General features: G+C 43.4%; 2 protein-coding genes across 5 annotated transcripts in view; one reads left to right on the top strand and one right to left on the bottom strand.

The window, feature by feature from the left end:
- LOC123753937 (protein NipSnap) overlaps positions 1-6,862 on the bottom strand; it is a 32,113-nt gene extending 25,251 nt beyond the window's left edge. For all 4 annotated transcript variants that reach the window (XR_006772336.2, XR_006772335.2, XM_045735933.2 and 1 more), the window contains exons 1-5: positions 6,727-6,862; positions 5,952-6,128; positions 4,491-4,665; positions 3,390-3,530; positions 898-1,024 (exon numbers count right to left, since the gene is read on the bottom strand). Coding sequence is in view for 2 of the 4 variants with exons in the window: in XM_045735933.2 (XP_045591889.1) it covers positions 898-1,024; positions 3,390-3,530; positions 4,491-4,665; positions 5,952-6,128; positions 6,727-6,800 (694 nt within the window). In the remaining 2 variants the exon portion in view is untranslated. The remainder of the gene's footprint in view (positions 1-897; positions 1,025-3,389; positions 3,531-4,490; positions 4,666-5,951; positions 6,129-6,726) is intronic.
- On the top strand, positions 6,857-19,445 carry LOC123753936 (uncharacterized). The gene is made up of 5 exons (XM_045735931.2): positions 6,857-7,154; positions 10,344-10,536; positions 13,756-13,920; positions 14,981-15,151; positions 16,131-19,445. Exons 1-5 carry the CDS (start codon positions 7,012-7,014, stop codon positions 16,731-16,733), a joined length of 1,275 nt encoding a protein of 424 aa, XP_045591887.2. The 5' UTR covers positions 6,857-7,011; the 3' UTR covers positions 16,734-19,445.
- The last annotated feature ends 8,241 nt before the right edge of the window (positions 19,446-27,686 follow it).

Here is a 27,686-nt window from a genome sequence, read left to right as displayed (position 1 = left end):
CTATACTGTATTCACAACATACACAATTATATTTAAAGAAATGAAATACTATATAGAGATGTTTTATTATCAGACCTCTATTGGACTTCAATACAGTATGGCCAGATACCCATAAAAACCAGATACCTGAATGGACTGCTGTTGAATCTGTGAATTAGTTTTTGAATACAGTATACAATACTGTATAGTGTAACCAAGATATAACCAACCATTGATCAATCATAACAGGAGAGATCTATCTTGAGGTTATCTTGAGATGATTTCGGGGCTTTTTAGTGTCCCCGCGGCCCGGTCCTCGACCAGGCCTCCACCCCCAGGAAGCAGCCCGTGACAGCTGACTAACACCCAGGTACCTATTTTACTGCTAGGTAACAGGGGCATAGGGTGAAAGAAACTCTGCCCATTGTTTCTCGCCGGGGCCCGGGATCGAGTCCGGGACCACAGGATCACAAGTCCAGCGTGCTGTCAGCTCGGCCGACTGGCTCCCCCAGATGACAACTGATCCACAGCAAAACATGCACGTGCAGATAGTACACATAGCACCTTGGTTGACAACCAACGGCAAAGCTCAGAATAACAATATTTAACAAAGTCAATTATCTACAGGTAAGATAACTAGAATTTTACAGTGTATACAAGTGTATCTTAACACTTAACAATCAACTTGATAATGGTCCAGGACGGACCGAAACGTCGTCGTCCCTTCACCTTCTAGTGTGTGGTCTGGTCAACATACTTTAGCCACGTTATTGTGACTCATCGACTGCAAGTGTATCTTATGTCCTGAAGCATTATTTCTAGCAAATCAACACATATAAAAACAACTTATGACCAAGCTTTCTACAGCAGTTTAAACAGTTGCAAGCATTTGTAAGCAAAAGTAAAAACAATACTTACACCAGATGTGATGAACATTGTAGAGGCGGCCAACTTGCGAGAAGAACCCTCCAAAGGCCTCATTGTTTGCTTGTCGGAAGTGAATAGCTCTCGACCAGTTATTGCCCCATTCGATCATCGTGCCGGGCTACAAAGTGTGTAATGATAAATTTGCACCGAGCTTAAACCTCAAAATATAAATAAATGGTGTGAATATTTTCAAATTAACAGACACTACAGCACTGTAAATACTGAAACGTGATGAACAGTAGAAGGTCAAAATACTAATGCAGGGTTTCTATACATATATGAATTTAGTTCCCATGACTATGGCCATGAATCAATCTCCATGAATTTAAAATGGCTGTCTGGAGAAAATGTGTTTGATATAGTATCATTTTTTGGCTATATTCCATGACACTTTTTTCATTACATTTCTGAGATTTTCCCTGTCTAAAACCAGGCAAGGGAAGAGAATGAGTAAGTTTGAGGCATTAGTCATTGTGAAAATGTATCCAAGTTGCAGCATGATGCAATGAGTACGAGAGCTCTGCGGCCAGATTCACGAAGCAGTTACGCAAGCACTTACAAACCTGTCCATCTTTTCTCAATCTTTGGCGGCTTTGTTTACAATTATTAAACAGTTAATGAGCTCCGAAGCACCAGGAGGTTGTCTATGACAACAACAACAGTTGATTGGGATTGATTATCTCTCTCAACATTAACATTTTCATCGTATGTTTTTCTCAGTTATGAATGGAATTAGCATCATTAATCTCCTCCCATGCATTCCACTTGCCGACCATCCACACAGGGAACAAAAACTTCCTTACATCTGCACAACTCAATAGCATATCTAACTTCCACCAATGTCCCACTGTTCAACCCAACCCGTTCTCGCAAATTTAATAAGTCAATATTGACTTATTAAATATGTGCATAGGTGACATAACATAATAGTTTCCCTTGAAAAGCTTCATAGAAAACACCGACCTTACCTAACCTACTTAGTATGTTAAGATAAGCATCTTATTGCTTCGTAATTACAATTATTACCTAACCTATACCTATAATAGGTTAAGTAACAATTGTAATTACGAAGCTATAAGATGCTTATTTTAACATACTAAGTAGGTTAGGTAAGGTCGGTGTTTTCTATGAAGCTTTTCAAGGGAAACTATTATGTTTAGTATGTCACCTATGCACGCAACTAATAAGTCAATATTGACTTATTAAATTTGCGAGAACGGGTTGGTTCAACCACAATTTTAATTTAAATACATATATTTTGTCCACTTTGTCTATTTCCCTCAGGATCTTGTATGCAGTGATTATATTCCATCTGCTTCTTCTCTCCTCTTAGGTTGTGAGGGCGAGTTTCCTCAACCCGTCATCAGCCAAGACCTTTCAATTTTGGTCTTAACTTACTATGACACTGACCTCCGCCTCCCGCCGCTGACTCAGCCGAAGCTTCCTGGTCATGGTAGCGGCCGCGGGCGTGGTCGAGGCATCAGCGCCCGGCACACTCTGCCTGAGGTCTGAGGAGCTTCCCCGGGGCAGTGTCAAGCCCCGCCAGCGGATCAACAACAAGGAGTCTCCACAGGAGTCCTCCCAGAAAATGAGTGGACCTATTGCAAAACTTTCAATGCTATCTTTTAAGTGATTGTAACTTCTCCACCACTGCCCACTGGATGGAGGGGGAGGGGGAGGGGGCAGTGAGCAGGATAATCAATTGTGGCACTAGTTCTCCACACGTTAGTTGCTTAATTTAGAACCAGTGCTCGTGATCAGTCTCGAGCCCTAGTTACATTGACTTTTGTAACTAGCGCATTAAGACTAACTTGCTTACCTAAATGAATTGTGGGGTTCAGTCCCTGAGCCCATTATGTGCCTCTGTAACCCCTTTCCACTATCCCTCACAGGATGGGTATGGGGTGCATACGAAATGAACTAAACTATCTTTTGCAACTGAAGACTAGTGGGATATCTTCTTTAATGTCAACATTCTGAAGCAACTAGGCATATCTCAACTTCTCCCATCCCCTCAATGCTTTCACTGGATTTTTAAAATAGTTCTAAAATCTACCAAAAGGGGGGGGGGTTAAATACCTCAATAACAATAAGATACAGCACTTCTTTACACCACAAAACATAACTTGTAAGGTTCAAGCTAATACACAAATTCGTCTCTAGACATTGCATCTGTGCTGTAAATTTTGAAGAACACTTATTTAATTCAAATTTAAACTATTCCTACAGAAGATACCTTATTAGACTAAGTTGAGGAACTATAAAAATACAAAAGGCTTATTTATGATAAATCATACTATCACAAAATAAACCAGTCCCAGAAAGTTTATTCGGCCGACTCTACTACCTTAATAAACCAGTCCCAGAAAGTTTATTCGGCCGACTCTACTACCTTAATAAACCAGTCCCAGAAAGTTTATTCGGCCGACTCTACTACCTTAATAAACCAGTCCCCAGAAAGTTTACTTGGCCGACTCTACTACCTTGAGAAAATACGAGCGAATCTCGTATATATTTCCACCCTCACGTGGTGATACTGGGGGCCAAAAACTGAAGGGTAGCAGGTACTGATTTGAGCGTTGTCGTAAATACTGATTTCTATCCTGAATCAGTCTGGACAAATCCTGAGGGGGAAAAAATAAGAGTACTCAATGTAATGAAACACTACTTGACGAGCAGAGCCCTCGGTAGCCTCACACAGGAATTGCATTATCAAAAAGGTGAAGAATTAATAATAAAACACTTATCTGAACTGATCAAATATATATGAAACTTGATATTAAAATAAATCAAAAGTGTTTCTATATTCATTAGAAATTTATTTAATCATTGTAAGTCATGAAATATCAAACAAAAAATATGTAAGTACAGATCAATATTAGAAATGTCATACAAGTATCTTTATTTTTACCTAGAAAATCTACTGGAGGTAATGTACAGAGGGAATACCTTTCCTATGTGACAAAGGTAACATTGCTCAGCCTTAATTCTGACCCCCAATGTAAACAAAATGTACACTACTTATTGATATGCAGTTTAATGAGCATGATACCTACAATGCTCCAACCAGTTCTCGCACTTGCTTACAGTCAATATTGGCTTATTTAATAAGTGCATATGTGACATACTAATTGTGAATATTTTAGTTTACCTTGAAAAGCTTCATAGAAAACACCGACCTCACCTAACCTTCTTAGTATGTTAAGATAAGCGTCTTATTAATTCTTATTTACAATTATTACTTAACCTATCAATGGTATAGGTTAAGTAATAATTGTAATTAAGAAGCAATAAGATGCTTATCTTAAACTAAGAAGGTTAGGTGAGGTCGGTGTTTTCTATGAAGCTTTTCAAAGTAAACGAAAATATTCACAATCAATTAGTATGTCACATATGCACTTATTAAATAAGCCAATATTGGCTATAAGCAAGTGTGAGAATGGGTTGAATGCTCTGGGGAACATTTAATGGACAAGTAGTCAACCAGCTTAAAGTTGCAGAGCACTATAGGACACAGTACCATAATTCTTGCTGGAATTTCCCAAAAAACTATAAACATCTAGTTATCAATACATATAGCTTACTGGATCCGACGCAAATAGTTTGTTAGCTGCGTCTATAGAACTATATCCTCCAGCATACTTCCATAAGTGAAGGCACTGGTCTTGATCTCCAACAGTAACAGTCCACGATCCTTGCAGTTCTGGGTGAACGGGCTTATCCGCAAACTTGTCTACAACAGCTTTCACATACTCTTCACTGTAATAGTGATTAAAAGAATTAAGATTGCTCAAGTTGCATACAGTATTCACACATTCACAATAAGTGATGTGAACTGTATATTCCAAATCATACACAAGAAAGAGTGCTGCTATTCTAAACATTCATAATACTGTATTGTTCACTGAAGTATTCAGCAAGCAGTCTTCCCAAACATCCTGGGCCTTTTTAGTACTGTACAGTGGATTATGTTAATGACTTACTGACCGACGACCTGATCCGGGTTCAATCCGCAGGCATAACTAAAATGGTTGGGAACATTATTTACTTTCACCTGAAGCCTCTCTTCACCTAGCAGTAAATAGGTACCCCAGGAGTTAGGCAACTGCTTTAGAGTTGAACCCACAGAAGGTCAGCAGTTCAATCTGGTGGAGAGGGTGGGGGAAGGGGGAAGGCACCCGCATCTTTCCAGAGGTTATGCCAAAAGGAAGATTTATTTTAGGATACCCTAATGTCATCGTTCCATCAAGGTCAAGCTCTTCTCTATATGTTTTAAAAGGGACACACACTGCCCTCCCCCCCACCCTAAATAGCACTAACAAGACAGACATAAAAATGTCAGACTGTTCTGATGCAGATTACAAGGAAGATTAGAGCAATTACATCAGTTGAAATTTGAATAATATAAAGTTTTTCTATTAAGTAGGTGTCTAAACTTATCCTAATTAGCAACAGTGGCTTTCTCCCAGTTTAGATAATTTCTAGGGAGGTTTGTGTTCTCATTGGCTGCAGCAACTTGTAAATAAGGTATACTTCTTGAGGAAATCATCTCAAGATGACCTCAAGAAGATGGCCCTGACAGGAAAATATCTGGACAAGTTGTCACCATCACTGATAGTCTTGCACCAAGTTAGATCATCAATGAGAAAATTATCAACATCACATATTTCTCTCTCCTTCCAAGAAAGAAAATTAATGCCGATATTAAATTCATCATTGAAAGCAAGATTATGCGCACTTTCTATATCCACGAAGGCATTAAGCAAATATAAAAATGTATATTGTCAAGAAAATTTGGTGTTTATGTCATCTACCACTACAATGTTTACATCTTGAACCTGACAATGGGAATTATGTACCAGGTGTACACTGAAGCAATTATCGTCAGAAACAAATTCATCCGCACAAAAAGCCTCTTGAATACACTCATCCATCTTTAAGAATACAAGCTGAAAAGATACAAAGCAAACTGTGATCTTTATACTCATTACTGCGCTTTTTAAACAAAAACACAGTAGCAAAAATTATAGAATTATTATACTCACTAATTCTCAAGATAAGGTTTCCCTGTACCAGGTTTGAGGTTATGGGCTTGCAGTTCAAATATAACCTCTTTGTCGGACAACATGCGAGAGTGAGATTCTTTGGTGGGCTCGATTTTCCGCACCAGCAGCTTGTTCAGCCAGTTGTCTTTCTGAGCAATGCATCCCGTTGACAAATATCTGCAAGAGAAAATTATGTTTTAAGTTTGAGTTATACACAGGAGGTCGCCCCTGCCATAGACCCGGGTTGCCCTAGGAAGCCACCCCCTGCCCTGGACCAGGGTCGTCCTAGGAGGCCGCCCCTGCCATAGACCCGGGTTGCCCTAGGTCTAGGAGGCCACCCTAGCCCTGGACCAGGGTCGTCCTAGGAGAGCCACCCCCAGCCCTAGACCAGGGTCGTCCTAGGAGGGCCACCCCAACCCTAGACCAGGGTCGTCCTAGTGCCCCCCCCCACCCACCCTACACCAGGGGTCGTCCTAGGTGACCTATTAACCCCCCCGTCAACTATCCCCTGGCGATACTGTCCACCCCAGCCACCAGCACAGCACGTGGCCCTGACCCCTGAGCCAGGTCAAAGCCCTGACCTTCACCCTGACCTTCCCGGCCACAATGTTTACATGGACGGCGGCAGACGACACCAAAAACAGCTGATCGCTCCCCCCAAGACTTCACAAACATCACTAAAAAAAAGCATTAACCGCGGGCAAATAACAAGCCAAGATACTTCAACAGCTTCTACAGTATCGTATTGGTCTTCAGAGTGTCTTATAACCGTCACCTGACATTGAGAAAGTGTTGAACAGGCGGGGAGAAGACGGCGGCCCTCCGTAACAACATCGCCCTGGCAGCCATGATGGACTTGGTGTGACGTCAGACCCATAATGCACTGCCGCCGTTACCATGGTAACCAGAGCCGCCGTTACCATGGTAACTAAAGCCGCTGTTACCATGGTAACCAAAGCCACCGCTCCCCTTATCTTAACACTCGCCACATCCCCCTCTCTAAACACCTAATTCCGGCTATTGAATGGCTCCAACAAACTGTATATGGAAAAAATAGATCATGGACAGCAAGAGAAATGAAGGGAAAATGAATGCCAAAGAGAAACACGACGATAATGAGCGACAAAAGACTGAGAATTTTTACACACGTGTGTACGATGATGCTGTTGCCAAGAAGACTCCAATTGACAACACAATCATTGAGTAAGGAAATGTATATGTTTATCTCTCAGAATGTTCGGTGATACGTGTATTGCTTGTGGTGTGTATCTATGTGGTGTAGTGGTAAGACACTCGCCTGGCGTTCCGCGAGCGCTTTGTCATGGGTTCGTATCCTGGCCGGGGAGGATTTACTGGGCACAAATCCTTAACTGTAGCCTCTGTTTAACTCAACAGTAAAATGTGTACTTAGTTGTAACAGCGATTCTTCGCGGCGGGGATCGTATTCCAGGGACCTGCCCGAAACGCTACGCGTACTAGTGGCTGTACAAGAATGTAACAACTCTTGTATATATCTCAAAATGTATGTATTAACACGATGTACTGAACGGGGTGAGAATAGCTTGAGCTACCTCATCCCTTTGTGTGTATTTTACCTCAATAAACTTATTTCAATTTAAATTTCAATCATTGAGTAAGTTGCTTATTAACTGTGATTCAGTCTATCCTGCATATATGTCTTGTTTATGGTAGTCTACAACTCTAAGATACAATATCAAACTATTTACTTGCAAATATACTGTGTTATAGAAACTATGATTTATTTGTTTATTGATATAAACTCTGAATTATGTTTATTTATATCAACTAAATTATGAATTATTTACATAACTGCAGCTAAGGTGGTTTAATACGTCGAGGCATAACTGAGGCACTTTGGGTTCAATCCCCATAGCAGGATAGAAACGTTTGGGCAGCGTTTCCTTTCACCTTATGCTTATCTTCACTTAACAGTAAAATAGGTACCAGAAAGTTATTTACGTTACTTCAAACAGTAATGAATTGAGGTAAAGAACTATAAATAAAATACAAGTTCAGGTTCAGTACAGGTTCTTAGTACAGGCTCAGGTTCAGTACAGGTTCAGGTTCAGTAGTTTAATGTTCAATAACAGCAAAACATAGGTTGACATTTAGGAAGGCTACATTCAAATTCAAAAATTCAAAATTCAAATGTTTATTCAGGTAAAGTACATACATACAAGAGGTTATACAAAAATTTATAGATTTATAGATAGAGCTAGTACATACAATGCCTAAAGCCACTATTACGTAAAGCGTTTCGGGCAGGAAAAACATTAAAGACTAAAACTTAATACTAATAATATTAATACATTGAGTTTATCAGGTAGTTCTTAGCTTCTTTCTTAAACTGGATGAGGGAAGGACAGTCTTTGACATGATTAGGGCGGTCATGTCACATTTTGGGACCCTTGACTTGTAGAACATTTCTGCTTTGGTTAGGTCGCACTCTTGGAATATCAAATAAATATTCAAGTACTCTTGTATAATTAGGTGCCGGTCGGCCAAGCGGACAGCACACTGGACTTGTGATCCTGTGGTCCTGGGTTCGATCCCAGGCGCCGGCAAGAAACATTGGGCAGAGTTTCTTTCACCCAATGCCACTGTTACCTAGCAGTAAAATAGGTACCTGGGTGTTAGTCAGCTGTCACGGGCTGCTTCCTGGGGGTGGAGGCCTGGTCGAGGACCGGGCCGCGGGGACACTAAAGCCCCGAAATCATCTCAAGATAACCTCAAGATAGATCTCTCCTGTTATAATTGATCAATGGTTGGTTACATCTTGGTTTCACTATACAGTATTGTATACTGTATTGTATTCAAAAACTAATTCATAGATTCAGCAGCAGTCCATCCAGGTATCTGGTTTTTATGGGTATCTGGCCATACTGTATTGAAATCCAATAGAGGTATGATAATAAAATATACTCTTCATAGTATTTCATTTCTTTAAATATAATTGTGTATGTTGTGAATACAGTATAGTGAGTATAACGGTACAGTACTGTAAAGTACAAAAGGTAACTGGGACTATTTTCAAGAAAGTGGGAGTGATCAGATTCTCTTTCAAAATCTCCCACTCATTCATGTTTCTTAAATAGTAAATGGAAGAAACGTTTAAAATGTGTGTGTGTGTGTGTGTGTGTGTGTAGCTACAAATATGATTTCCTTAACTGTCTTTCCTTAATTGTATGTTTGTCACAATTGTATATCTTAGTCTTTTAGAATACTATTACCACCTCTGGTATAATCCAACCATTCACACCTTTATTTATATAAAAAAACATGTTATCCATTCTACATCTGGAGTACGCAACTGTTGCTCTAGTTGTGTTAATTCTGGTTTTGGAATTGTTCTTGTCTGTTTTCTTGGTGTCTTTTTTTCAAACTTCTTAAAATGCATAATTTTTGTTAAAGACCTGTACCTCAGCTGCATACTCCAGTTTAGGTCTAACATTGAAAATAATTTCTTCAATATTTCTCTACATTTACTTTTAGGCAACTCTTAAGTTTGCAAAAATTACAAAGGCAAATCTTATTTTAGTCCTTATGTAGTTTTGAGGGGAGAGTATCGCTTCCAGATTATTCCCAGGTCATTATCTTTTAACACTAAAGCCCCGGAATCATCTCAAGATAAGCATATATTCTTCTTGCCTGTATCTTTGCTCATATATGGTTGTTACCGAATGTTGACTTCAGTCTTTAGTCTACCATGTAGGTGCAATCCATTTCAAGAAACTACAAGAAATGAACCTGGATCTATTTCAAGAAACTAGGACTGACAGAAGAGCAATCAAAGGGCAGAAAGTAATAGTATAAAGAGTTATGATATGTTTAGAACCAAGTGTACAAACAGGACAAAACATTCACTAGACAGTATGACATTGTAACTGCCAGAATTAGGGTGGGATATCTATGGCAGGTGGCTGTAGGTAATGAATACCCCAACAGTGAACACTCCAACTGTAAACTATGTGAACAAGAGCTAGAACATTCTCTAACATTATATTTGTGAGTGTTAATGACTCTGAGCTCTGTAACTACTTCGTAAACTCATAAATATTGGAAGATATTATTGTGCTTTACCAAGAACTTGCTAGTGCAGTCTTGTAGACTAGACTTGCTTCTCATGTCCTCTCCTGATTCCATGAATGACTAACCAACCAGAGAAGGGGATATAAGATGAATTCATAGGTTTTATCTATACAGGTACTCTGGAATCCTTCATACAGAATAGGATAGCAGCACATTGCTGTGAGCACCTAAGTTTGTTATAAGAACAAGTTCCTGAGCCTCTGTAACTTTTTTCCACTGTTACTTACAGGATGAGTATAGGGTGCATAATTAACTAAACAAAACTTCTCCGCCCCTCACCAGACAGACGTGTGAGGTGGGTGGGGGTCGCGTTGAGAGTTTAGCCCGAGTGTACAGCACTGGTGGAGAAGGCACTGCTTCTCACCATGCTGCCTTCAATGCCTCCCTTGCAGCTATACACCAGCAGAGGCAGCGGGCTCACTCTCGCTACACTGCACTTGTGCACGACATCCTTACTCACGAACCAGACCTCCAGGTAAGCCACTGTGGTATGAAATGTAATTAACCAACTTTACTTATATTTTCTTAGCCAACACATCAGCCTGTGTTTTGCTGTTATTGTGGACATTAATTACTATATTTGTTCTGTTACTAAAAAGTGCTATTTCTAAATATCATAACAAATTGTAAATCATTTGATTTGTTAAATCATATCTACAATTATAAAATTACATATTTTGTTTCTAGTTACAAAAAACTGCAGTTTCTAAATATCACTTAAAAATTATCACTCATTTGCAAAATCTCTTCGACAATTCAAACTGTTAACTACTTATTTATTTTAAAATATTACCCTATTAAACTTGTAAATAAATCTCCTAATTATTTTCATGTTATGCCCGAAACATACTGCATATCAGCGGCTTTGTGTAAATGTACAGTACATTTCTTACCTACAAATTCTCCACTATTTCACGGATCAAATGTATTTCCTTTTTTATGAATGAAATACAGTATTATTATTATTATTATTATTATTATTAATATTATACAGAAAAGTGTCATCCTAAATGGAAATCAATCTGACTGAAAAAATGTGGTGAGTAGAGTAAGGCAAGGTTCCATTTTGGGGCCAACTCTTTTTGACATACACATACTGTACATCTGTGACATAGATGAGAATATTACAAACCACATCATAAAATTTGCAGACTATGATCTATGATAAAGTAGGAAGAGATAACAATACCAAGACCTAATAAAGAGATCTACATGAACTCCACAAATGATAAGAAGACTGGCAAATGCTGTTAATATTGAAAATTGTAAGACCTGGCATTTGGGGCATAACAGTGCACATCACAACTATCATAACAGCATTTATTTATTTATTTATTTATTTATTTATTTATTTATTTATATACAAGAAGGTACATTGGGATTGTAAGGATACATAGCATAGTAATTACATTCTTGTAAAGCCACTAGTACGCGCAGCATTTTGGGCAGGTCCTTAATCTAGTCCTCAATCTGCAGCATTACCATGCAGCAGATTGATGAGGAAAAGGACCTAAAAGTTAGAGTCCACCAATCATTGAAAGTTGCATAACAAGTGGGAGCTGAAGTAATAAAGCTAACCAAACCTTAGGAATAGTCAAACAACCTTTTGACTTCAAGGAAAAGAAAGTGGTTATTTAATTGTACAAGTCTCTTGTGTGCTTCTATTTGGACCACTGTATCAAAGCATGGAGACCTCATCTTCAGAAGGACATACAGTATCTACTTTGGAGAAGGTTCAACACCAGTTGAACTCTCAACCGATATTGAGAGACAAAAATAATCCCAGAGCTAAGTTGACTCTCATACCAAGAATGGTTGAAGGCCACAGGGCTAACAACACTGAAATTAAACATGAGAGAGCTGATCTCATTGAAACTTTTAAAATACTGAACAATTTGGAGGATATTGACCCAGACAACTTCATTAAAAGATCAGATGTAACTCATAGAAGAAGCAGCAGCTTCAAGCTTAACAAGCCACAATGAAGGACAAGAAACAGGAGATGCTTTTTCACCCATAGGGTTATAAATTTACAGTACCTGTGGCACAGTGGTAACACACTCGCCCCATGCTTCGCGAGCGATTTGGACCAGGCTCGATCTTGGCTGGGGAGGATTGACTAGGTGCCAATCCTTAACTGTATGCCTCTGTTCACCCAGCAGTGATTGGGTACCTGGTTGCTAAACAATTGGTGGGTAGTATTAGAGGGAAACAGTGGGTAAGGCTTACCATGAGATAAAGGAAGGGAAAGCTCTCAGCCTGCTAACAAGAGAACAGGAGTCAGAAGTCATCAGTTCCTGTACCCACCTGTGTTAAAAAAAAAAAAAAGGAACTGCTTACCGGCTGAAACTGTAAATGCCACAACCTTACTTCAGTTCAATATCCAGCTGGATAAAATCATCAGGACAAAAGGGAAGTACCATTAACTCCTCATTGAGGCCACTAGTGAGATGGTGGCCATCAGGTAAATTTCAGTTGTATAGCAATGCTATGGCAGGACCTAAAATCTTTAAGTTTTTTTTATAAATTAGGGTTGGTATCTCAGAAGGTGTACCATGATTTAGTTTTAAGAGAATTATATCATTAATGTCTAATGAGTTTGTTGGAAATAGATACAGAGACTCAGGATAGCTACAAGAGAGAGGTATTCGACTACATTTGTTTGAGAAGCCAGAATGTCATTTGCATGGGGTGTGCCAATGGATGAAAAGAAATTATTGAATTTAGTAGCGGTGTCAGTGGCTGATAGCATTTCCACCATTTCCAGCTAAGAATATTTTTTTATTCATAATCATCTTTGACCTGACCTGACAGCTGAGTGGACAGCGCTGGGGATTCATAGTCCTAAGGTTCCGGATTCGATCACTGGGAGAGGCAGAAACAAATGGCCAGAGTTTCACCCAGCTTTTCAGGGGCATGTCACCCAAATGCCCCTGTTCACTCAGCAGTAAATAGGTACCTGGGAGTTAGAGAGCTGCTATGGGTTGCTTCCTGGGAATGTGTAACAAAATGGAGGCCTGGTCGAGGATCAGGCCGCGGGGATGCTAAGCCCCAAAATCATCTCAAGATAACCCTAATATCAGGGAAATAGTGTTCCATATACAGTATTTTCATGTTACCCTTTATTTTAATAAATTTATTTTCATAGTAGGTTGTCTTGGCTTTTTTATTATCTTAGAGATTAGTGAGGAGTACCTCTTAGAAAATTTTCTAGAAATGACCCCTATCCTGTATTTCTTCTCATATTCATGTTTTTTATTTATTAATTTAAGTATCCCTTTAATGAGTCAAGAGTTGTTAATCCTTTTGGTTATGACTTGTTTAGTTAACATGAGACTGTGAGTATTATTGAGGCTTAGTTTTGTGAAGAAATGTTTGTACACCTGGATTGATTTCAACCATATTACTGAGGTCAGTATCCCAGTTTATTTACCAACAGCAACAACAAAGTTGCTTATGGGAGCAGTCTAAAGTTAATTTTTATTGTTTCTATATCCCTCCATGACACTGTTACCTTTCCCTGTTCCTCCTCAATTACATTTACCATTAATTCTTTCCAAATTATCTTTGCCCTCTTACTCCACATTTACCTTTGTCCCTTTTCTCATCCTATTGTCCTTTCAGTCCAGCTACGTAATCTCTTTCCTTCTCTTTACCTTTCTGCCTTTATTCTTTTTCTTGGTCGTTTCCCTAGGCTCAGGAGGAACGTCGCGAGGAGGGGGTGAGACTGCTGCGGCGCCAACAGGAAGAGGAAAGCAGCCAGGAAGATGAAGTGCAGCGCCTTCAGAAGCTGATTCAGACTGCACACAAGACCACAGCAGCCACCACAGCCAAAGTCACCACCTATTCCACCTACAAGGTCAGTTTTGTAGACTTTACTCAAATTTGGGGAAAATTAGTTTCAGTTCTAGTGGGTCCACCTCTTAATCACACGATGCATTAGTAACTCTATGCATTTGGTCATGTTTGCATATGAACCTGTGCATGGAGTTAGCAACTCCTTCAATTTTCATTTTCCATGCATAATTATCATTCTTGGTTCCACCTGTTACAAGCAAGACATAAGAGTTTAATACGAAAATAAACTCAAATATTCACAATATATTTGACAGTACGATTTAATACTAAGTGAAAATAAGTACAATTCCTAACTGCTATGAATAGTACATAATTGCACTTATTTGTCTCCTTACATTTACCACCCCATTTTTGGAGGACGGGCTGAAAATATGCAAGCCTAATGTACAATGAGAAATGGCTCCTATTTATATACAGTACAATCACTTCCAGTACTTATCCCTTCTATGATTAATAGTTTCCATTGAGATTGCTTCTAGAATGCTTTGTTTAACAGGTCTGCAAAACTCTTTCGAAACAAGTACTTGCCAATTTCTATTAAAAATAAAAATTAAATTAAAAGTTCAATCTATTATTTTAGGTTCTATGTTAGGATGATACAGTAATTTTAGCACCTTAACTGTTCATATCCCATTTCTTGTTCTACCCTTTCATCTACAGTATTTTTACTCTTCAGTCATGTTTCCTCTTACTCTACACCTGTTTAAAGAATGTAAAAACAATTTTATTAGTCTCCTCATAATACGGAGTTATTTAATGCATAAAAGTACCACATAATTCCAGATGGATCCCACATGTAAACTACTAGATCAAGTTGAAGGATAACATTGACCTTGGCAATGTCATTGATTACAGTATATTGTATTGTATTTCATAATTAAATTCAATCTTTGTGGAAGAAAATGGTAGAGAGAGAGGAAAGAAAGAACATCAAGTCTGAGTGTTTATATATTCCGAACCCCCATTATACATTTAAGATACTGTACAGTTAATTAATATGATACAGTATCTCATATTATATAATAAAGATACATTTATGATATCTCTGCATTGAATTACAGGAGTACGTGGAACGGAGTGTGTCAACATTTGGCACAGAAGCAGTGACAGTTGAGGGCGTGTGTGGTCGATTCCGCGACCTTTTGACGCTACGTCTTCAACTGCTACTGAGAGTGAACTACGCTCTCCACCAACTACACCAGGCACGCCGTCAGCTCCTTGTCTTCGTACAGGTAGGTAGGGTATGGTCACTTATGAATGAATCAGTTGAAAAAAATCAAAAGGGCCAGCTATGAAAATAATTAGCTAATGAAAGTAAATAAAGAATAATTTCTGGGGTGAAAGGAAAGTTAGTTTAGTTCATTTATTATTCAATCATACCCATGGTGCATATGGGTATGAGTGCAGACTTCCACCATCTGAGTCCAGGACAACAATTCTTGACACAGTGGAATGTACTGTTCCATGACGCACTATTAATATGACTCGGTTAAATTTCTCACTTAACCCTTAAACTGCGCAACACATCATATGACGTGTTGAATAACTTATGCAAAATTGCGCATCAAATCATATGATGTGTTGGAGTACAGTACTACGCAAGATTTAAACATTGACCAGACCACACACTACAAGGTGAAGGGACGACAACGTTTAGGTCTGTCCTGGACCATTCTCAAGTCGATTGTGATGAGGGAGGTGGATATGGTATCAGAATTGCAACTGGGATTGCTACTGCTCTCACACAGATCCTGCAGTCTCTCTGAGACACAAACCGGGGTTTTACACAATTCTCCCATGCACTCGGGTTCTGTCAATACTGGTTTGTGTCTCGGAGAGATTGCGGGATCTGTGTGAGAGCTGTAGCAATCCCGGTTGCAATTCTCATACCATGTCGTGGCACAGTCGATTAAGGTGCATCTGGGATCATCCTGGACATAAGTTCGAATCCTCATCACGGGCCTTGTGGATTTATTCATTTGATATATCACACTATTGTGATTTCTGTGTGTATTGCAGCTAGATAACTTCTGAGGTATGTCGGCCACTTTTTCACTGGTAACTAGGATTTGTTTATGTAGTAAAACAATATACAGGAGATCCAACCTGTTTGTCTACCATTTCTAGGCTGAACACCACATAGAATAAGCGATCAGAAACTTAAGAGTGAATTAAACAATAAACTGAGCATGCTTTTTTTAATCCATACAGAGTGAGAAGGAGCGCGAGGGTCAGGCACTACTGCAGTTGTATAGAGAGCGATCTTCAGGGTGGACCTCATCTCGCAGTCTTGGTGAGATGGAAGCACGTCTTACAGCTCTCCAAACTGCCTCCACACACACACATACACACCTCACTCGTGTGCGCCTGGCCCTGGTCAACATCTACAGTGTGGCAAGGGCCTACCAGCGCTCTCTGCCCCCTTTAGGACCCCGTGCTGCAACTTCCACTGTTTTAAAGCACCTCCACAACTTCCTACTAGACGCAATGACTGTCACTGCTGCTGCCCACACAGCAGTCCAGCCAGCTTCCCTGAGACCCAACGCTACCAGTCTCAATAATCCAACAAGGAGAGACAACACCCCAACTATAGTCATGCAGAAGGATAGTGCCAAAAAGGATAGTACCTCCAGTAAATCTGTCAAGGAAAGTGCCAGCAACAAACCATCCAGAAACGAGGTGGAAATCAAGGCCGGTGCAAGGGATAGTCCTGACTGCAAGGGCTTGAGTAAGGAGATGACCGTCCACAAGCTAACCAAGATGGAAAGCAAAATGGCCATTCTGAAAGATAGTACCACAGGTACTCCAGCATGAACACTACTGAAGGAGAGAGCCTAAATTCCCAGTACATACATTAGGTCCTGTGCACAGAATAGACTGAAAATTTGAATAAAATACCAAGTACAGAGCAAATATACAATTTATTCAATGCTCTGCTGTTCAAAATTATTGAAGAATAGATCTAGTGCACATGTTAGTATAATAGCACTATCCGGTAGTGAACCATTGGAACAGAACAATGTGTCTGAGAAACAACAATTATCACCTAAATTAATTATAACCAATTAACAACATCTTACCTTGCAAAGTTTGCAGAATCTAGCTTTAACTCCAGGGGCTGTTTGGTCTAATTGTCGGTAGTCTAATGCTGTGACTCCCAACTCCTTTGTTTCCATTTATACCTGCTCATAAATCAATGCATAGAGATAGCCTCAGTACAGCATATGTACAACTTATTCAATAACAGATCACAATGATGCAAAATATTGAAGCAACATTTTCCTGTTTTACTGCATGGGGATATGACTCCCATTGTCAGGGTGCCTGTACTTGGGGTTATCAAGGTCTCCCTAAGCCAATTCCTATTCTTCCTCAGGATACAACCACAACTGCCTAACTCCTTTATTACTAGGTGAACAATTGTATTAGGTGAAAGAAAACACTGCTCAAGCGCTTCTCTCCTGCAGGAATTGAACCCGGTACCTTCAGAACCCTATCCATGACAAGACAAGCTGTAAGGTTTGATGACATACGACCAGTTGCAAATCCTTTTCATGAAGTAAGAGTAGCCGAGAGTAAAATTTAATCTCTCAACATCAATGTGCAGACTTGAACTGAATTTAACTCTGTGTTGACATACACAGTGTGGTTCAAACTCTAATTTGTCCAATATCATCTGTGCAGTTTAGCATACCACATTAATTATCTCTAATGTGCCTGCTACATATCACTATAATCACTAATGACACAAACACATTCACTAACCATTAATGACATAAGGGTCCCGGTAGTACAGTCGGGTTCATTCTCGATGCACAATCAAGAATTCCGGGTTCGAATCCCAAGTGGGACAGAAATGGTTGGGTGCATTTCCTACCACCAAATGCACCTGTTCACCTAGCAGTAGGTAGGTACTCAGGAGTAAGTCAGCTTGTTGTGGGGTTGCATCCTGGGCAGGGTCAGTAATTCAACGTAGGGGGGGAAGACCTTGATATATGCCTAATGTGTATGAATACACTCTGGCTGCCTGTCCCAACACAATGAATTCATATTATTATTATTATTATTATTATTATTATTATTATTATTATTATTATTATTATCTGTTCTGACATCTGACATAGCTTTATGTTCTTCTCTGGGAGTGTGGGTTTGGTTTGTTTGGCCTTGGTGGATGTTTAGTTTATTTGCTACCTTCTCCTTTTCTGACGAAGATAAGTTGGCTGGCTTCCAGAGGGTTCCTTTGGTGATTGATGCTTTGTTGCTCCAGCCAGGGATGCATTATCCGTTTCATCTGGTGGTAGCTCTTCGCAGCTACCCGAGAGCCACTGATTCTGCCTCACTTGACACATTGTTGGTTGACCCTGCTTCCTTCACACCCTGTTCCGAGGTTTGCATTTTCCAGGTCATCTGCAGTGTCATTAAGTCTTAACAGCCTGCAGTTTACCCTTGGGGTCATGATGTTCGCAAATTTACTGCCTTTGTGGCAGTCTTTTTCCAACTTGTTTTGGGCTTGGGAGTTTTCACCATCTAAGAGAGTTGTTGCAGCTCAGTATTTGGTTAATGTTCCTAGTCCCAGTCGGTTTTATGTTGCTTTGGGCCATGTCTCTTTTGTCTTGGTACCTGTCACCTTTCCTCCTCCCTAATAAGTCCAGCATTTTCATTCTCCATAATTAATTAATCATCCAGTGGCTTCAGGGAGCCACTGGTGGAATGAAACACCTCTTGTGATAGAGCCCTGGTGGCTGTACCAGTTTAACTGCTCCAGAACTGATCAGGGAGCTGGTCGGCCGAGCGGACAGCACACTGGACTTGTGATCCTATGGTCCTGGGTTCGATCCCAGGCGCCGGCTAGAAACACTGGGCAGAGTTTCTTTCACCCTATGCCCCTGTTACCTAGCAGTAAAATAGGTACCTGGGTGCTAGTCAGCTGTCACGGGCTGCTTCCTGGGGATGGATGCCTGGTTGAGGACCGGGCCACGGGGACACTAAAAAAAAAAAAAAAAAGCCCCGAAATCATCTCAAGATAACTCAAGAATCAAGAAGGGTAGCCAGCTGTGGACTCGGGCTGGGTCACCTGGGGATGGCTATCAGTAGTAATGAATCTGAGACAGTTTTGAGTGAATCTATTGTTTTGCTTGAATCATTTGCAGTGTTGTTTAGCAGTTTTGAAGTTTCATTTTCTGTGAACCTTCCAATTGTTTGTAAAGCTTCACTGAGTTTCTGTAAGATTTTCCTGTTGGGGTGTTGGATTTTAACTTGCTTCTTGCACTTCTGTGAAGATGCCAGATTCTGGCTCTCTTTTCTGGAAGATCAAACAGAACTCCAGCAACTGTTGTAACCCAATAAAATGGAGCAATATCACCAAGACAGTTTCAGGGAGCCACCAGGACTCTACCAGAAAAAAAGGCATTTCGTAAAATTCAACACTGGTTCTATATTTAGGTAGTCAATACCATTCATGAATAAATATCACTTAAAAATTGTAAACTATTTAATAAAGTTGTTTAACAATTCAAATGTTTAGCTTCTTGTTTAGTATTATCCTATTAAACTTGTAAATAATTTCCCTATTTATGTTCGGTAATGACCAAAATTCTGTGTATTTGTGACTTTAAATAAATTACATTAATTGTATACCTACAAATAATCTTATACAGTATCAGTGTTTAAATTTACCTGAAGGCCACTAACACTACTGGCCTCGTCATGGACAGGAAACCTGCAGCTTGTCAAAGGTCCCCCCCCCCATTTGCCCTGATGATCTTTTCAAGTTGGATTTTAAAATTTAACAGTTATGGCATTTACGGCTTCGGTGGTTAGGCAGTTCCATGGGTTTATAACCCTGTGGGTGAAAAAGAATCTATTGTTCTCAGTCATACATTGTGGCTATATATAAATAAAGTACCTTAATAATGTAATAATGTACATTATATACATAAAAAATATTATTATTATTATTATATTACTGTTTAACGTTTGCCACAGGCGATTTGCGGTGTAATAGGATTGGCCGAGGGAAGACTGATCACAAAAACATAGCTGGTTCAGTGTCCTTATTTAGCATCTCAAATGGCAAACAAGGGAAACCCAAGCCTTTCATTACTGAAAATTGCATTGCATGTGAATAAAAATATACAGTAGTTCATATAATTAAATAGAAGATGGCCATGATGAAGATTGGTGCCTGCAATTGCATTTAAATTTAATCTTTTCAGAATATCCAAATTTTATTTTCAGTGTTTCATTCAGGCAACGTCCTACCAGCAAGCATCAGAAATATTACAGGAACAACCGTGGGCATCTTCAAGAGGAAACTAGATTGTTTCCTTGAAGGAGTGCCGGACCAACCGGGCTGTGGTGGGTATGTGGGCCTGCGGGCCGCTCCAAGCAACAGCCTGGTGGACCAAACTCTCACAAGTCAAGCCTGGCCTCGGGCCGGGCTTGGGCAGTAGAAGAACTCCCAGAACTCCATCAACCAGGTATCAACCAAGCATCAATGACACTTGAAAATAACCAGCGTTGAATGTAATGAAACGCCATTTTCTGGGTGAGACCCGGAGGCTCCCCGGAGCTTTACCGGCTGATATGCTAATGTCAGACTTTGGCATCAGTCATGTGTATGGAGTTCTAGGGCCTACCGGGGACCACGAGCCAGAACCTGGCCCCCTCAGAGAGGCAAGGGGAGCAATGGCCTATAGAAACCCCCGTGTGGTTGGAAGCATTCTATGTCTGCCATCGACCGGGTCAAGCATCCAGAAAGGTAAGCATTCCAAAACAAACCCCTATTCTGGTGAAAATTGCTACCTAAGCCGAACTAGTGAATAGAACTCTTCAACAGAAAACACGGAAACTAGTATGACGTCATACGTCACCGCGCCGCTGTCTGCGCAGCTCCCCCCTCCCCGGGAGGGGGAAGGGGGAGCCCCAGACCTCCCACGCCGGCTATCCACCCATCAGTTCTGAGGCTGGATGTCAAAACACGCGAAAAACGCCGACCGGAGGGAGGGAGGGTTGCCGGGGAGCCTCCGGGTCTCACCCAGAAAATGGCGTTTCATTACATTCAACGCTGGTTTTCTGGGGGGAGCCCCGTCGGCTCCCCGGAGCTAACTACCCACAGAGGAAGGTCAAAGGGACAAAACCGGGAGGCGGACACCACGCACCCCCCAAGGAGGCGAGACAACCGGCAGCAAACGCCAACCCAAGGCGCCACAGCCCCGAAAATCCCGGGAACAACACGAGAACCACGAGCAGCAAGGCCCCTGCACGAACACCAAAAATCCATGCCCGAAAGACTGCAAGGCCACGTCGCCCAGACGGCAGCGAGAGCAGCGAAGCCACGAACGCCACAGGCATGAGGGAAGAACACAGGCAGCTTAGCCGCAAGAACACGGCTGACCACCCGGGACACCATCACCCGCGAACCGGGAAGAACAGAACCGGATCAACGCAAAACGCGCTCCGGACCCAAACGCCGTGGCACGCAAACAACAGCAGAGGGCCGCCACTGAACACAAAAACGACACACCCCCGGCCCGACCAACAAAGCACCAACAAACCCTGGACCCCTCCAGAATGCAGCAGCCCCACCCCGCGCCAGAAAAGATGGAGACTGCTGCCATCAAACAACCAAAACGCTAAAACCGAAGGAGCAAGAAAACACAGCGAACCGACCCCCAGAGGCAAAGGCCCAAAGGAAAGAGCCGACGAAAAAACACACCGGAACCGAAGGGGCACTACCAACCGAGGAGAAGACAGAGCACGCTGACCAGAGACCAGGATGGTGCAAGCGGCGCACGAACAGGCCGGAGGTGAAATGACGCACAAGACAGCTGACTAACGGTGCAGAAGCAACACCAAGACCGAAAGCAAGCTGAAGCGGCTCCGCCTGCGCCGCACGAAAAGAGGCGACAGTATGTGGCAAGACGACGGCCCCCAACCCCCACTAGAAAACCAAGCCGAGAGTAAACCAAGCCAACAAGAAGGACCCACCGAAGAAGGGACAGGAAAAGGAAGGACCGCCAAAATACCCCATACTGCCGCCAAGAAGGCACGCAGGTGGGACACCTACCACGAAGCCACCCGACCACCAACCGGAGGCGAGACCACGAGGCAGAACATAAGCAGCCCCGACAAGGCCCCCCCGAGCCCAGGAAAAAGGCGGAGCCGCGAGAAGATCTCGGGCGCGACCACCGAAACCCAGGCGGCACAAGGAGATGGAACGTCTGCCGAACAGAAAAACTCCGAAGCATGCAAGCCCGCCAGGAGTTCAGAAACGACGGGTCCGACGCGAGACATCGCAAGAACCCCCCCAAAAAAATAAAACAACAACCGGCAGGGCAAGCTAGGAAAACCAAAGAAGGCGGAAGGGTCGCCGCCAGAACAGGACCCGAACCAAGGGGCACGAACAACTGCAACAGACCGAGACAAAGAAGCACATCACAGGACACAGGCTGACCAACGCCTAAGAACACACGCAGAACATTCCTGCTGCAGAAGAGGCAGGAAGAAAGAGCAGAAGCACAAAAAAAAAAAAAAAACCAGGAGAACAACCAGGGGTGGACAATCAGGCAGGGACAAAAACCCCACGCAATCCCCAGGCACAAAACGGCAGCAAAGCGCCACTCCACAACCGGACACAGGAACAAGGACACGCCACCGTGAAACACGGTACCAATGCTCACGTGCAGCAGCAGCAGCAACAGGCACCACTGCAACATGCAACATGTAAATAGCAACTCCCCTCTGCAAAGGCAGAGAACGGAGCAGGCAGACCCCAGACAGGGCCAACGGAGACACGACAAAACCCTGCAGGCCCAGAAACCTGCACCAGGCGACCGACGGCGGAGAAACCCCGCTCGATACCTGCTGGATGAGGTACTGGGAGCTCTTTTACACCTCAAGCCCGGCCCAAGGTCAGGCCAGACCGGCCAGAGGATGGCCCACCAGGCAGCTGCTAGGAGCAGTCCACCGGCCCACATACCCCCACAACCAGGACGGGCCGGAACTGCCATACGAAAACAGGCCAGTGCGCCCTGGAAGTCCACGGACGAACCAGCAAGAAGGCTTATGCTCGCAAGTAGGTCGTGTAACAAGCACAGACCACTGATGGTAATACAGTGTTCCCCAAAAGTGCCAATAGCACCACTGCACTCCACTGGTACTATCCCGCAAGTTCTACCAGATAGGCGGGACCCAAGAGCCAGAGCTCAAATCCTGCAAGCACAGCCAGGAGCCTCACCAGGTGAGTACAGAACCAACCCTACAACCCCCACACCTCACATTAAAAAAGGAGGGTCCCCTGAACGACTCCAGCATGGGTTGGACATGCACATGAGGGGGACAGGAAGGGGTGATAAAAGGGACAGTCACTGGTGTGCGAACGGTCTCAGTCGTACAAAATTATACCTAAATAAAGACAGGTATATGAACACCGCCGCATCCAGCGCCCGGCCAAAAGACGCCAGACCGCAGAAACTCACCTGGCGAATGGTGGCTCGAACTTGACACGACTCAACCGTGCCCAGAAGAACTTGGGAGCACCGCCAGGTGAAGACGCCAGAGCCGGACCCGCAGGAGAACGGAGAGGCGAAGGAAGCGGTCCACACCCATGACACAGAAAACCGCGGTGTCCTCCCCACAACTGGGAACCAGGACACCCCTGGCGCAAAGGGGCACATACCGCAGCCAGGGAGAAGAACGAGAGGCGAAGCACTGTAGCAAAAAAGGGCGCAAAACCCCAGCACTGAACCATCGCCCAGACCAAAACAAACTCCACGGCGCATGCGCATAACACGCTGGCCGAACCGCACACCCTCCCTGTGGGAAGGCGCCAGCCAGGACTATTGCACGAGAAAAGAGCCAAAAGAGGAAGCAGGAACAATAAAACCGGCCAAAGAAGCAAAGAGCCCCAAAAAAAAAAAGGGAACCCAAACGGGCGACAAGTAGCCCAAACGGGCGACAAGTAGCCCAAACGGGCGACAAGTAGCCCAAACGGCCGACAAGTAGCCCAACCGGGCGACAAGTAGCCCAACCGGGCGACAAGTAGCCCAACAGGGCGACAAGTAGCCCAACAGGGCGACAAGTAGCCCAACAGGGCGACAAGTACTAGGAGCCGACAGACGTTCCAATAATGCGGGAAGTAGCGAAAAACCTTCCCGTACCCTCGAGAACACAGAAGCCAACACTAGTCCCGAAGGCACACGAAGGCGCAGGCGCACCCGAGATCAAAAGTCACGCAGAACCCCATCGAACGGGGAAACATGACAAAAACACCGTCCCAAAAAGCGGGGGAGGAAACAACCACCCACAGGACGGAACCAACCGACTCAAAGGCCAAGGAACCGAGCCCGGGGAGGGGCCGACGTCCAACAGCACGTACGGCGAGTGGGGAGGAAAGACCCCACTCCGCGTAACCACAAGCCCCGCCGAGAGGGGGATAAAACCCCCCACGGGGTCTAACGGGGCCTAGGCCCCCCCAAGTCAGCCCCTCCCCAGCCCCGGGAACCTACACGACAGGCCCCGGGGCCGAGCCGTTCCCCCAAAGCCCCGGCCGTACCAGAAAACCGGGGCAGCCGTGAAAACACTAAGGAAGGGAGCCCACTGGCAGACTCATACAACACGGCTGGAGGAACAGGCCCAAATGCCCCCGTCACTACCCCGGAAGGGGAATTCCCCGAGACTGCCCGAGTCTCAACACCACCAAACACCCCGCCCTGAACCTACAGACGGTAAGGAACCGGATACAGGCAGGAAGGGTGAACCAGGGGAAAGACAAGGGGGCGTGGATGGAACCGAAGCAACCAACACCCCCAAGTCCCAAAACGAAATACAACGGGGCAGCCCCGGGGCTCCCGGGGAGGAAAACCACGAGAACGTTGCCACCACCAAGGCTCAAGTGCAACGCCCCTGCTGCCCGCACCCGCTTTGTTAGCACAACTGGGTAACCGAGCCACAACGAGCAACCAAACTCGCAGGACACCGGGTCGAAGGTGTCACCGACCCCACAGGCAGCAGACGGAGGCAAAACAGAGAGTCACCCAGAGACAAAAGGTGAGAGCAACCCTCAAACTCGCTGGAAGCGAGGGGGGGGCTCTGGGGTCACATCCATCGGACCCGCGCGCCCCCAGGGGTTTCCCAGGGTCCCGAGCGTTTACTTTAAGAGGACTCGCGCTCAGGTAATCCCAGGCAGGGTACTGCTAACCGGCACCCAAGCTACCAAACAACTTTCTAAGAGCTGAACCCCCGGGACGTGTACACTCACGGGGACCTAGCAGGGGGTACCACCAGAAATACTCAGAACACAAGGGACACAAGGGGCAAGAACGAAGGCAGACCCCCCCACCAGGTATATAAACAAAAGAAAAAGAAAACCCCGCAAGAGGACAGCGTACCCAAGCGGAACAGAGCCGGCCGCTATGATTGGTAAAGACAAGCTGCACAGTACCCCGCGCCCCACCAGTGCAAACACTGCCCCTTACTCTAAGGCGAACAAGGGAGACAGAACACCCGAGCACACAAAGAGCGGCCGAAAACCAAGCGGTAAACGGCCAAGCAGGGGCAGGACCCAAGGAACTTGTGGAAGGTGGCCCCAAGCCCCAAGGGCAGTACTTACAGGGCACCTAGGGAAGGGAACCCTAGGCGCATGCAGCCCGAGTACTGAAGAATCACACCTGGCTCACGCACCACCTAGAAAACAGACACCACACTCTAGGTACAGTGCTGAAACAACCACTGGAGCCGGAGCACATAACCATTGCCTATAGCATCAGCCGAAGAACTGATGGGTGGATAGCCGGCGTGGGAGGTCTGGGGCTCCCCCTTCCCCCTCCCGGGGAGGGGGGAGCTGCGCAGACAGCGGCGCGGTGACGTATGACGTCATACTAGTTTCCGTGTTTTCTGTTGAAGAGTTCTATTCACTAGTTCGGCTTAGGTAGCAATTTTCACCAGAATAGGGGTTTGTTTTGGAATGCTTACCTTTCTGGATGCTTGACCCGGTCGATGGCAGACATAGAATGCTTCCAACCACACGGGGGTTTCTATAGGCCATTGCTCCCCTTGCCTCTCTGAGGGGGCCAGGTTCTGGCTCGTGGTCCCCGGTAGGCCCTAGAACTCCATACACATGACTGATGCCAAAGTCTGACATTAGCATATCAGCCGGTAAAGCTCCGGGGAGCCGACGGGGCTCCCCCCAGAAAAGAGGTGTGATACATGTCACCATATCCTCCATCCAAGAAGGGCTGAAATTAAAATATAGCTTACATGGAGTAATAAATTTATAATGAAATTAAGTAGAATTTTAATAAAATGGTATTATATCTGTACACATACTAGTACAATAATGCCCATGATATGAGATACAGTATATTAATCTAAAGGCTAATTTTCTGATTTCATAAAAAATTAATGGGTCAGTATGTATATTAAACACCATATTTTACACAAAGTACTTTTTTTTAATTACATTAATGAGCTTACATTCAACAAAGACACTGTACAAACTTTGTATATTTATGACTGTTTAGATATCTTTGTGTCACAAATCTATTTAAATGTTAGTAATGTTAGAAAAGTTGAATGATAATAATTCATGAACCATTTTTGCTGGATACAAAGTTTTACTAAACACTTTCCGTTATCAACGAGCATGTTCTTGCCTGCAACTTAAAATTTTTTGGAAAATTTACATAATTACACATATGTACAACTCATGTATATACACATCCTTTACTTCAATTTGGTGAAGTAAATCCTTTACTTCAATTTTACTGGTACAAATTTTATACTGCAAGTAAAAATCTCAACTCTAGTGGGATTTAAACCCAATGCTTGGAAACACCCTGATACCCAGGACTTTATCACCGCAAGACCAAACATTAGATAAAGTTGTCCAGTGTGAAAGAATTTTGTTCAGATGTAATATCATTTCCCACTTGAAACAATTAATAAATGCTATCTTTCAGACTCGGAAAGCCTCAACTGTACATGCGTTCCTGTCCTCTTCAGTGGCATCTGACAACCTGGTGAAGGAAATCCTACCAGATTACCTAAGTCAACAGGCAAGGATTACACAATCTCAGTTTTATACATTGCACCACCAAATGGGTCTCTCTCACATAAGCAGCACTCCAACCACCCCCCTTTTATGATGACCAGACCACACACTAGAATGTGAAGGGACGATGACGTTTCGGTCCGTCCTGGACCATTCTCAAGTCGATTGTCTTTACAATCGACTTGAGAATGGTCCAGGACGGACCGAAACGTCATCGTCCCTTCACATTCTAGTGTGTGGTCTGGCCATCATACTTTAGCCACGTTATTGTGACTCATCGCCTGCACCCCCTTTTATAGTCCACAAGCAGTCCAGCTGGGACGGCCCCATTGTAGACCGAGTGACTGCCACATGCCTAGAAGCTGCAATGACACCACAGGACACTGCTAGACTTAAGAGCCATAGCAGCTTCCTTCTCATGCAGGTGACTTCCTGTTAGCAACTCCAGTATCGGCAACTGGCATGTCTCACACACCCAGGCCGTACACCATAAGTACACACTGCCTCGAGCAGGTCAGTACATACTACTGTATTGCCCAGTACTGTATACTGTATACATGCATACAGTATACATGCATACAGTCCACTCCATAATTAGTATTATGGAGTATTATTTTTGTATTAGAAATACAGTAATTAAGATTGAACTGTTTTTGGAAACTCTAGACTTTAATTTATGACTGTTTTTAGCCCACCCAACTTTTTGTATTAGC

Source organism: Procambarus clarkii, chromosome 6 (genome assembly GCF_040958095.1).
Source record: "Procambarus clarkii isolate CNS0578487 chromosome 6, FALCON_Pclarkii_2.0, whole genome shotgun sequence".
Classification (NCBI taxonomy): domain Eukaryota; kingdom Metazoa; phylum Arthropoda; class Malacostraca; order Decapoda; family Cambaridae; genus Procambarus; species Procambarus clarkii.
Note: the sequence above shows the minus strand (reverse complement) of the source record. Positions and strands in the feature narration are given on the sequence as shown.